The 12,267-nt window shown below is 45.3% G+C and overlaps 1 protein-coding gene across 2 annotated transcripts in view; it reads right to left on the bottom strand.

The window, feature by feature from the left end:
• EVL (Enah/Vasp-like) overlaps positions 1 to 11,799 on the bottom strand; it is a 173,015-nt gene extending 161,216 nt beyond the window's left edge. For both annotated transcript variants that reach the window (XM_019009837.4, XM_055361542.2), the window contains exon 1: positions 11,158 to 11,799. In XM_019009837.4, coding sequence (XP_018865382.1) covers positions 11,158 to 11,162 — 5 coding nt within the window. In that variant the 5' untranslated portion in view covers positions 11,163 to 11,799. The remainder of the gene's footprint in view (positions 1 to 11,157) is intronic.
• Positions 11,800 to 12,267: the final 468 nt, after the last annotated feature.

Raw genomic sequence — 12,267 nt, 5'->3', positions numbered from 1 at the left:
TGGATCTTTCTTAGAAGTTGATGCATCAATACCAACTGCAGTTTCTAAACCAAAATTTATCACATATGAAGTCATATAGTCATCTGACAAAAGGGCAGAATATTTGAAACCAGAACTGTCCCATATCCTCATGGAAGATAAACCCTAGAAAATAAATACAGGGTGGTGAGGCTGGGGTGGGGTGGAGTAGGGCAGATAACTAACCTTTACTGAATATCATAAGCTAAGAACTTTTCATGTATTCTCATTTGACCCTCACAAAACCCTCTGAAGAAAGTGAACTGTCCTCATTTATACTTGAGAAAAACGGAGGCTCATAAAGGTTAAGTAAATTGCTAAAAGTCAGCTGATAAGTAGTACCTCTGGGGCAGAATCCAGGTCTGACTCTAAAACCCAGGCTGCTCAGTATACAGGGGTTAAATTAAACTAAAACATTTTAAATCTAACTCAAATTCTTTTTAAGAAGTCCCTTTACATACCTACATTAACTGCAAACAGAAGAGTAGATGTCTTTCACATAGCCCTAAAGACAAAGACAATGCATCTTCGTATGAATCGCTTACAGAGGAACTGGGAACAGCGCTCCCTCCCCTGGTGAGCAGACAGGACTACACCATTTCAAAGTACAGTATTTTTCCCCCGCTCTCCCTCTTAACTCCATTTACTTCTCTCTTCTGATTCCTTTCCAAAGTCCTTCCTTTGGTGCTTGTTTTTGGGAGAACCTCCAAGTTAAACCTCTAGGATTAAACTTCTATTCACTAACTTTATCTCCTTCTTTAAAATCAACATTCTGGTAGTATATATTGATAGCCTTTAAAATGTTTATACCCTTTGGTCCCAAAAATACCATTAAAATATATATTACGAATAAATTATAGTATACCATCTGACAGACTATTATTCAGCTATTTTAACTGTTTTCAAAGAATATTTAGCTGTTTTCAAAGAACATTTAGTAAGGGGGAAGTGCACATATATCAAATGTACAATGCCCAATACAAATATACAGTACACTTTCAATTTTGTAAAAATGTTTCACTTGTACCTGGGAATGATAAAGGAACTACACCACAGGTTTGATGTGGTTATCTGTAAAGAGCAGGATCAATGCTGATCTGTATTGTCTTCTTTTATATCATACCATTCTGTTTTCACACTCTCCTTAACTGTTTCATGAAGGGACCGGCCACTCTTCTCACCCTCACCCCGACATCAGCTGGAAGTGCTTTCCCCTGAGTTACCACCACTCTTACTGCAGCAGTTGCGATAAATTCATTTGGCAACTCAAGAGTCCCTTCATCAAGCTTATCCAGACAGACCTCGTTTCATTGGGCTTCACTTTATTGAGCTTCACAGGTATTGCGTTTTTTACCAATTGAAGGTTTGTAGCAACTGCCCTGAGCAAATCTATTGACATCATTTTTTCCAATACCCTATGCTCACTTTGCTAGCATTTTTAAGCAATAAGGTATTTTCTAATGAAGGTATGTACATTTTCTAGACATAGTGCTACTGCATACTTAACAGACTATGGTATAGTGTAAACATAACTTCTATACGCACTTGGAAACAAAAAAATTCATGTGACTTGCTTTCTTACAATATTTGCTTTACTGCTTTATTGTGCACCCACTGTATCTCCAGGGTAAGTCTACTGCAAGGTTCCTCAAACATGGGCAGTACACATATTCTCTTTAAAGGGGAAAAATCTGTATGTGAAACAATATGATTTAATTTGTATTCATTCAGCTTATATATATAATTGTTATTTTTCTTTTTTTTAATTTTATTTTTGAGACAGTTTCACTCTGTTGCCCAGGCCAGAGTGCAATGACATGATCTCGGCTCCTGCAACCTCCCCATCCCGGGTTCAAGCAATTCTTCTGCCTCAGCCTCCCAAGTAGCTGGGATTACAGGCGCCCGCCACCACGCCTGGCTAATTTTTGTATTTTTAGTAGAGACGGGGTTTCACCATGTTAGCCAAGCTGGTCTCCAACTCCTGACCTCAGGTGATCAATCCACCGCCTCAAACTCCCAAAGTGCTGGGATTACAGGTGTGAGTCACCATGCCTGGCCTATTATTTTTCTTAATCAACAGAAGTGCTAGCCAAAAGCCTAAAAAGCAGATGCCTACACTTTTTTTTTTTTGAGATAGGATCTCAATAAGTTGCCCGCCACCGCCGGTCTCAAACTTTTGGCCTCAAGCCATCCTTCTGCTCAGCCTCCCGAGTAGCTGGGATTACAGGCATGTGACACCACACCCAGTTTATATACACAACTATAAAACTAAGTTTAAATGTCTTATGTTTATATAACTAGATAAGCAAAAAACAAACTTATAAATTAAATACAAACAAAATCACCAAACCAGCAAAATTCAAAATAACATTAATCAATGATGCCGCTCAAATTAAAATCACTGCCCACAAGGTAAATATGGTAATGGCATAGGCCTAAAAACAGGCAGACAGAACAAGAGAGCCTGGAAAGATACACACGGAATCCCTATAGCCCTTACAAAAGCCACCTTAGGAAATGCCCCGTACCTGCAATTTGCAGCACTGGGTTCAGAAATATATTTGGACCCAACTGTGATAGCTAGTATAGGCTAAGGGTGAGAAATGGAGACTGTGTTTGTACCTGTGTATTTTATACTGTATTCTGTAATCACACTGCATTCTGTAGAACTCCAATATCAATAAAGTGCCCTTGGCCCAGATGAAGCGGTTCTTGGCTCGTAACCAGACCTGTTGACAGGCTGGACTGGCCATGCCTCACGTGTACAAGGCTGGCCCCGGGGGAGGCAGGTAAGCTTTCTGAGAATTAGAGGTGATTCTCACTCATGTAGGCATTACCAGCCACAACCATGCACCCCGGGATGTTGGGATCCAGATGCCTGCATGGCCGTCCAACCCAGAAAATGTTGCTGTTATCTCTACCATATAAATTACTGATATGATCAAGTATCTGACCAGCAATTTTGAGAAAAATATAATTTAAGTCTCCATCTCATATTTCAGACCATTTGAAGAATGAATTTTTAAAACTGTTATACAGTCATACTCAGTATCCACAGGAGACTGGTTCCAGGACCCATCTCAGATACCAAAGTTTGCAGATGCTCAAATCCCTTAGGTAAAATGGAGTCATATTTGCATACAGCCCAGGTATATCTTCCCATATACCTTAAATCATCTCTAGATTACTTATAACACCTAATACAATGCAAATGCTATATAAATAGTTGTTATACTTTATTGTTTAGGGGATGACAAGAAAAAATATCAGTACGTGTTCAGTATAGACACAACCATCCTTTATTTATTTATTTATTTATTTTTATTAATTTATTTTTGAGACGGAGTCTCACTCTGTCGCCCAGGCTGGAGTGCAGTGGCACGATCTTGGCTCACTGCAAGCTCTGCCTCCCGGGTTCGCACCATTCTCCTGCCTCAGCCTCCCGACCATTCTCCTGCCTCAGCCTCCCGAGTAGCTGGGACTACAGGCGCCTGCCACCACGCCCGGCTAATTTTTTGTACTTTTAGTAGAGATGGGGTTTCACCGTATTAGCCAGGATGGTCTGGATCTCCTGATCTCGTAATCCGCCCACCTCAGCCTCCCAAAGTGCTGGGATTACAGGCGTGAGCCACCGCGCCCGGCCACAACCATCCTTTTTTTAAAAAAATATTTCCATCCAAGCTTGGTTGAACCCACAGATGCAGAATCGACAGATACAGAGGGCCAACTTCATGTATAACTGAAAAAAAAAAGTTTAATAATTAAAATTCTAGAAAAACAATACCTTAAACGTCAGAAATATGGAAAAATCATTAGGAACAAAACTTAATGACCTAAAATTTTTTTAACTTCTGTATCTAAATCTTTAAAAAAAGCAGATAGGGAAAATGTTCACAGAAGAGAATGTTCCCAATAGATAAATGACTCGAATATATAAGCAGAAATAGATTGCATATTGTGTATATGTGGGTGGGTTTTTTTTGTTGTTGTTGTGTTTTTTTAGCAACTGCAGAAAGATTTAGTAAGTTTCTGTAAATCTTTTAGGTATGGGGATTATTTGTGTATGGGCGGTGAGAGTGGGGGATGGGAGTGTCTAGTTCCTTACACCTCCTTACCCCATCTAATCCGGTACCAGACAACAGTAAGCCTTCAAAAAACGATTTCTCAATGAAAATATGAAAATACATAGAGTCTGTTAGAAAAAGAGAAACAAGAATTCAGGCAGTAGTCTAGAAAATCAAGAAAAACTGAGACTTAGACTTCATTATTTGAATAAGTCGATTCAATAGTACTTTTTTGCTAAAATAAGTGGACATGTGCCTCGAGTGTTCAGCTCACTTGTTAGAATGCATCTCCAGCGTTATGGCTTCCTGAGATGCTCCAAAAGGAACACAGTTTGGATATTACATTTTAGACTTTTAGCAATAGGTCATATCTACGTACTCTCATGACAGTATCTATCAAGAGAAATAATACGTTACTTTCATTTTAAAAATTTAGGACTGAACAAAAAGGAAAGTTATCACAGGTAAACCAAATTGCTTATAAATAATCAAATCAAATCAACTGACAACAAAGGTAATGAAAAGTCCCCCTGGATTCATCTACATCCATGTACTAAAGCCAAGTACTTCAGGTACAGGTAAATATACACATACAGGTATTCAACTATAAGCAGTCTGTAATGGAGAACCAGGTTAAACTGTAGCAATTTTAAAAATCTGTGTAAAAAAATGACTGACTTAAAAAAAAGAAAAGAAAAATGGCTCTTCATTCTGGAAAAACCACTTAAGAACTTTTATTTCTACATCCATGCCTTTTTTTTTTTTTGAGACAGAGTCTCGCTCTGTCGCCCAGGCTGGAGTGCAGTGGTGCGATCTCGGCTCACTGCAAGCTCCGCCTCCTGGGTTTGCGCCATTCTCCTGCCTCAGCCTCCCGAGTAGCTGGGACTACAGGCACCCGCCACCACGCCCGGCTAATTTTTTGTATTTTTTTTTAGTAGAGACGGGGTTTCACCGTGTTAGCCAGGATGGTCTCGATCTCCTGACCTTGTGATCCACCTGCCTCGGCCTCCCAAAGTGCTGGGATTACAGGCGTGAGCCACCGCGCCCTGCCGACTTTTTTTTTTTTTTTTTTTTTTGAGACAGAGTCTCGCTCTGTCACCCAAGATGGAGTACAATGGCAAGATCTCAGCTTACTGTAACCTCTGCCTTCTGAGTTCAAGTGATTCTCCTGCCTCAGCCTCCTGAGTAGCTGGGATTACAGTCGCCTGGCTAACTGTTGTATTTTTAGTAGAGATGGGGGTTTTGCCATGCTGGCCAGGCTGGTCTCAAACTCCTGACCTCAGGTGATCTGCCTGCCTTGGCCTCCCAAAGTGCTGACATTACAGGCATGAGCCACCGTGCCCGGCCATCCATGACTTTTTTAGATCCCAAAGAATGAGATCTGAGAATGCTCTTATGCTACTGTTGACTCAAAAATTAAATGTTCTGGCCAGGCACGGTGGCTCATGCCTATAATCCCAGCACTTTGGGAGGCCGAGGTGGGCGAATCACGAGGTCAGGAGTCTGAGACCAGCCTGGCCAACATAGGGAAACCCCGTCTCTACTAAAAATACAAAATATTAGCCGCGGGTAGTGGCGGATGAAAATACGATGTATTAGCCGCGCGTAGTGGCGGATGTCTGTAATCCCAGCTACTCGGGAGGCTGAGGCAGGAGAATCACTTGAACCTGGGAGATGGAGGTTGCAGTGAGCTGAGATCGCACCACTGCGCTCCAGCCCAGGCAACAGAGTGAGACTCCATCTAAAAAATAAAAATAAAAAATAAATTAAATTTCTATTCAGGAGGACTGGTTAGAGCGTAATTTTTATCAAATAAATAAGGAAATCAAGACAGGAGAAAGGAACCATGGAAAGGAGATAAAAGTACCTGCCCCCCAAATCTTTTGTTTTAATGACCTGAGCTAAACTGCTATTTTTTTCAATTAATTATTTATTAAGAGGAGTTAAAGACTTATTCTTAAAGTTATCTTGATTCCAAAAGCATTTCACAAACTGGCAGAGATAATCTAATACAATTAGGACAGAACACAAGAAAATAGGTGTCACTGTTCTCTACAGCTTCCACAACCTGGTAGCATGAATCTCCAGAATTGAATATTGACTCAAACTGTTCCTGAAAATGCAAAAATCAGGGACTTTTACTGATAGTAACTGTGGACTAAGGAAATCAGAACAATCCTCCATCTAAAAAGAACTAGAAAAGCTGGGGAAAATGTAAGAAATACCTGCTTGGAGGCATGGGGGAGGAAAGCAAGACAGAGCCTGAGAAAGTGAGCTCAGTGTTTGAGGCTAATTTTCCTGAAGGGTGTTTATCAATTCTGAAGGGAATGCTAAAAGTTTGGCGCTGGGGTGGAGAGTAAAGGTGCTGGTGAAGAAGAGAACATTAGGAGGAAAAGTGAACAGAACAGGTTTGTCTTCACAAGAACTGCAGCTCAGCTTAGAGATATTTCAATCCCTGAAACTGCACTGAAGGCAACGCCAATGGTAAGTGCTCCCATGTGCCTTATAACAGCAGATATTAATTATCTCTGGAAGAAAAAAGCATCATCTTAGGCCTCAAATTATTCCTACAAATAATTTTGCAAATACGATGTTTACCACACATTAAAAAAAAAAACACTAGGCACATAAGGAGACAAGACAATATGAATGAAAATCAACAGAAACAGACACTGGAAACAACTAACAGATTGCCATAATTGAACATGGACTTTAAGATAATTACACATACTATGTTAAAGGAGGTAAAAGACAAGATTGATAATTTTGGCAGATAGCTTGGAAGTATAAAACAGAAACAAATAGAAATATAAAAATCAGCTGGGCACAATGGCTCATGCCTGTAATCCTAGCACTTTGGGAGGCTGAGGCAGGAGTATTACTGGAGGCCAAGAGTTTGAGACCAGCCCGGGCAACACAGCAAGACCCTGTCACTTAAATAAATAAATAAATAAAAGCTGGCCATGGGGGCGTGTGCCTGTAGTTGCAGCTACTTGGGAGGCTAAGGTGGGAGTTTAAGGCTGTAGTGAGTCATGACTGAGCCACTGCACTCTAGCCTGAGCAAAGGAATGAGACTCTGAAAAATAATAGAAATAAAAAACAAAAAAGAAACTTAAAAATAATTTTTAAAAACCCTGAAATTAAAAACTCAATGGGTGGTTTTAATAGCAGATTATATACAGCAGAGGAGGGGTGATGGAGAGAGACAGACAGTGAGAAGGAGATAACCAGAATAAAGAACAGAGAGAGAAACGTGTAAAACGCAGAGAAACAGTTAAGAGACACAGAAGATATAGCGAAATGGGCTAACATGGGGGTCCTCAGCCCCTGGACATGAACTAGTATCGGTCCATGGCCTGTCAGGAACTAGGCCACACAGCAGGAGGTGAGTGGCAGATGAGTGAGCATTACTGCCTGCAGTCTGCCTCCTGTCAGATGAGCTGAAGCATTAGATTCTCATACAAGCGTGAACCCTATTGTGAACTGTGCATGCAAGGGATCTAGATTGTGCACTCCTTATGAGAAGCTAATCCCTGATGATCTGAGGTGGAACAGTTTTATCTGGAAACTACCCCCCTAACCACCCATGGAAAAATTTTCTTCCATAAAACCAGTCCCTGGTGCCAAAAAAGTTGTGAACTGCTGGTCTCACATATATCATTGTAGCCCTAGAAGGAAAGGCAAGAGAAAATGGGGCAGAAGAAATAACTGAAGTACTTACGGCTGATGATTTCCAAAACCAATGGAAGACATGAAGCCACAAATTCAAGAATCCCTAAAAACTCTAATTATAAATAAAAAGAAATCCATACTAGGGACAGTATAGAAAAATTGCTGAAAACCAAAGACAGAACTTTAAAAACAGCCAGAGAAAAAGACTACTTTCAAAGGAACAAGAGACTGACAAGTGACTTCTCAACAGAAACTAAGTCATAGATAATGAAATAGCTTTAAAATGCTAAAAAGAGTTCTCCAAGAAAACACCAAATGGCGAATGAGACCAGTGCAGTGGGAGGGCCTAGAGGCCCCAAAATGGGAAGCCACAGCAGTGGCATCCAGGGCTAAGGCTGGGGCCACGGAGCTGGTGGTGGCAAGGCCAAGGCCAAGGCCAAGGAGTAGGTCCCCATCATCAAACTGGGCAGCATAGTCAAGGACATGAAGATTAAGTCCCTGAAGCTCTATCTCCTCTCCCTGTGCCATCAAGGAGGCTGAGATCATCGACTTTTTCCTGGGGGCAACCCTCAAGAATGAGTTTAAGATTATGCCAGTAAAAATGCAGACTTGCACTGGCCAGTGGTCCAGATTCAAGGCACTTGTTGCCATTGGGGACTAAAATATCCATGTCGGTCTGGGTGTTAAATGCTCCAAGACGGTAGCTACTACCATCCAAGGAGTCATCATCTTTGCCAAGCTCTCCACTGTCCCGGTGCAGAGAGGCATCTCAGGAGACAACACTGGCAAGCCCCACGGCATTCCTTGCAAGGTGACAGACCACTGCAACTCTGTGCTGGTACACCTCATCTCTACACACAGAGACAATGGTTTCATCTTGATCTCTGTGCCCAAAAAGCTGTTGATGACGGCTGGCATTAAGGACTGCCACACCTCAGTCAGGGGCTGCACTGCCACCCTGGGCAACCTCACCAAGGCCACTCACTGTTAATGTCATCTCAAAGACCTACAGATATCTGATCTCCAAGCTCTGGAAGGAGACCATATTCACCAAGTCTACCTATTAGGAAACTAGGAATTCACTGACCAGAGAGTCTCCACTGCAGAGAACCCAGGCTCCAGCTATGGCTATTATACAATGTAGGATTTTTATACAAGAAAAATAAAGTGAATTAACTTTTTAAAATGCTAAAAGAAATCAATGGCAAACCAAGAGTTCTATAACTAATAAAAAGACACTTCACAAACGGAAAAAAGTTCTAAAATTATATGTGGTAATGGTTGTATAACTGAATATTCTAAAAACCACTAAACCATAGGCTTTAAATGGGTACATTTTACTGTGTGTGAATTATATCTCAATAAAACTTACAAAAAGCAAACAATGAAGAATAAATAATGACGTTTTTCGACAAACACTAAGAATTTGTTGCCAGACCTGCACTAAAGAATACTGAAGAGTATTCTTCAGGCACAAAGAAAATTAACTCCAAAGGGAAGACTGGAAGATGACAAAGGTGGTACAACAGAGTTATGGGGAAAAGATTATCTTTTTAATAAATGGTGCTGAAAAAAATGGTGTTAAGTAAAAATAAAATTTAACCCCTTTTTCACATTATGTCACACAAAAATGAATTTCAGGTGAACCATATATCTTAATGTAAAAGAGAAAACACATGTAAGCTTTCTAATATTTTACAGGAAACTATTTTCGGTGGCTCATGCCTGTAATCCCAGCAGTTTGGGAGGCCAAGGCGGGTTGATCACCTGAGGTCAGGAGTTCGAGACCCGCCTGGCCAACATGGTGAAACCCCGTCTCTACTAAAAATACAAAAATCAGCCAGCTGTGGTGGTACGTACCTGTAATCCCAGCTACTCGGGAAGCTGAGACAGCAGAATCGCTTGAACCCAGGAGGCAGAGGTTGCAGTGAGCCGAGATCGCACCACTGCACTCCAGCCTGGGCAACAGAGCGAGACTCCGTCTCAAAACAAACAAACAAAAACCCAAAAGAAATGTGGGCAAGATATCTGAACAGGCACTCCAGAAAACTATACCAAATAAAAATAAAAAGATGTTCAGCCTCATCAGTCAACAGGAAACTGCAGATTAAAACCACAATGGGATATCATTTCATAATCACCAGAATGGTTAAAATTTAAGACTGACAATACCAAGTGTTGACAAGGAGGTGAAGCAACAAGAACTCTCACACATTTTTCGGTAAGAATGTCAACTCGTAGAACCACTTTGGCAACTTGGTGTTTACTGCTAATGCTAAAGATATGCTTATCTTTTGACCTAAAAATTCTACCAGATATCTACCCAATCGAAATGAATGCACCAGGAGATAGACAACAATATCCATAACAGCATTATTAATAGCCGACAAAGCTAGAAACAACTAAAATGTCTAGTAACAGTAGAACGCGTACACTGTGGTATATTCTTACAACAGAATACTATAGACCAATAAAAATGAGTAACGATTACAACGGAATGGATCTCGAAAACATCTTGAAAAACACCAGACACAAAAGAATACTGTATTATTTCACTGTCATAAATAATACAAAACAGGCAAAACGAAACTATAGTTACAAACTACAGTTTTTACGAGATACGTGTTCAGAAAGCAAAATTACGAAGGGAAAAAAAAAGTGATTACCCCAAAAAAGTCACGACAGGGTCTGGAGAGGAAGGGAGGGTTTAGCGACTGGGAGAGGGCAACCAGGCTTCTGGGAGAAGCAAGGTTTTATTTCTTGGCCTGATAATGTGCAGGCTCCCGAGCTGGGTGATGCATCAACGAGCGGTACATTTGGGGGCCTTGCACTTTACTGGCGTGCAAGAAGAAAAAAAAGGGGGGTTGAGAATTGGGAGACGAAGGGGTTGACCGGCTCCAAGTCGAGGGGAAACTACACCTGTAAAAGCCCAAACGCGGCTCTGGGCGCTGGCAGGGGGAGGCTTCGGCAAGGCCTGGGGGCTTCAGGCCAGCCTCCTCCGGGCTGGAAGGCACCGCACGGGGGCTTCCGCCAACTTCGGTCCTCGCGCGGTCGGGACACGGCCACACCTGCCCGCGGGGGTCTGCCTCCCAGGCCGCCGCAGGCCCCCCGGAGCCTAAGAGGACCCCACAAGCAGCCAAAGCCAGCGCCGCCTGCCCCTTGCAGAACACTGCCCCCAACAAGCCCTGCAGACCCTCCCGGCTCTCCAGACGCCCCCACGACTCTCGCGAAGCCATTCCCGCGCTCTGAATGCCCCCGAATCTCTGCAGAGCCCCCGCGGTTCTCTGGACGCCCCCGCGCCCGTGGAGCCCCCCTCCCGCCCTCGGGGGCACCGCGGGCCCCCAGCCCAGCCCCTCCGACGCTGGCCGCTGCCACCTCCCACGAGGCGCCGGCCCCGACTCACCTCATTGTCGCTGCCGGGGACGGGCGCGCCGGGCCAGGGGCGACCCGGCGGCGGCGGCGGCGGCGGCGGGGCGCGGGACGCGGGCGCTAGCGAGGAAGCCGGCCCCGGGCGCGGCGGCTCCGCGTCTGACTGGGCTGCGGGGGGCAGCGGGGGCTCATCTTCTCCGGGTGGGCGTCGGGGCCGCTAGCTGCGGTGAAGGGCCGCGGCGGCGGCGACTGACAGCTGGGCCCCGGCCCCTGCCATCTTGGCGGGCGCGTGCCCGGGCCAGCGTGTGCGCGGGCGCGTGCCTGGGGGCCGCCGCCGGGGGATGGGGGGGCGGGGGGCGAGCCGGCTGGGGTCCGGGCGGCGGGAACGCGTGCGCGTCCGCCTGAGACTCGGGGCGGCGGCCCCTGGCGAGTGCGCGGGCGGCTCCGAGTCCTCGAGGGAGAGGCGCGCTGGCGCGCGGGCTAGTCTCAGCACAGCAGCCAAGCGCTAGGGTACGCGCGTTGCTGTTCGCCCCACCGCCCTCCGAGGGGACTGCGCGCGCGTGCGCCCCTCCGCCCGCGGCCGCTGAGGTGAACGAGCGCGCGCGGCGGTCAAAGCCCGACACAAAAGGCGCGGGGCCCCACCGTCCGCGCCTCTGGGAGCGCTGAGCTTGAGGCTGCGAGGGGCGGGGCGGACGAGAGTGGCGGGGCTGAGGGGCGGGGCTTTGAGGGAACCACGAGGGGCGTGGCCGGGGTGGGGGCGGGGCGCAGGGCGGGCACGTGGCGCGGTGCGCTCCCTCCCGGCGCGGACGCTCCTCCAGTCCCCGCCTGATGCCAGAGCTCACAGAGGCCACCGGGGGAGCCAGGGTCCGTGCTCGATGGCCCCATGATTCCCATCACCTGGCCCTGCTGAGCACCCTGCCCGCTCGGACTCGGGGCATCCCTGATCCGAGGGCCGTCGAGGTCACCGGCGACTGATTCCCTCTCTTTGTACATAAGGAGCCGTGGCGGGGCCGGAGAGTTGCAGCTTTGGGGCGATATCAGTATTCGAAGTATCTCCCCCAGCTCAACAAGAGCCCACACGGCTCCCCAGAACCACAGCCTGTGAAAAATCACATTTACTGTACACAGCGTCAAGTAGTTCGTC

The sequence above is a fragment of the Gorilla gorilla genome, chromosome 15 (assembly GCF_029281585.2).
Source record: "Gorilla gorilla gorilla isolate KB3781 chromosome 15, NHGRI_mGorGor1-v2.1_pri, whole genome shotgun sequence".
NCBI lineage: Eukaryota > Metazoa > Chordata > Mammalia > Primates > Hominidae > Gorilla > Gorilla gorilla.
Note: the sequence above shows the minus strand (reverse complement) of the source record. Positions and strands in the feature narration are given on the sequence as shown.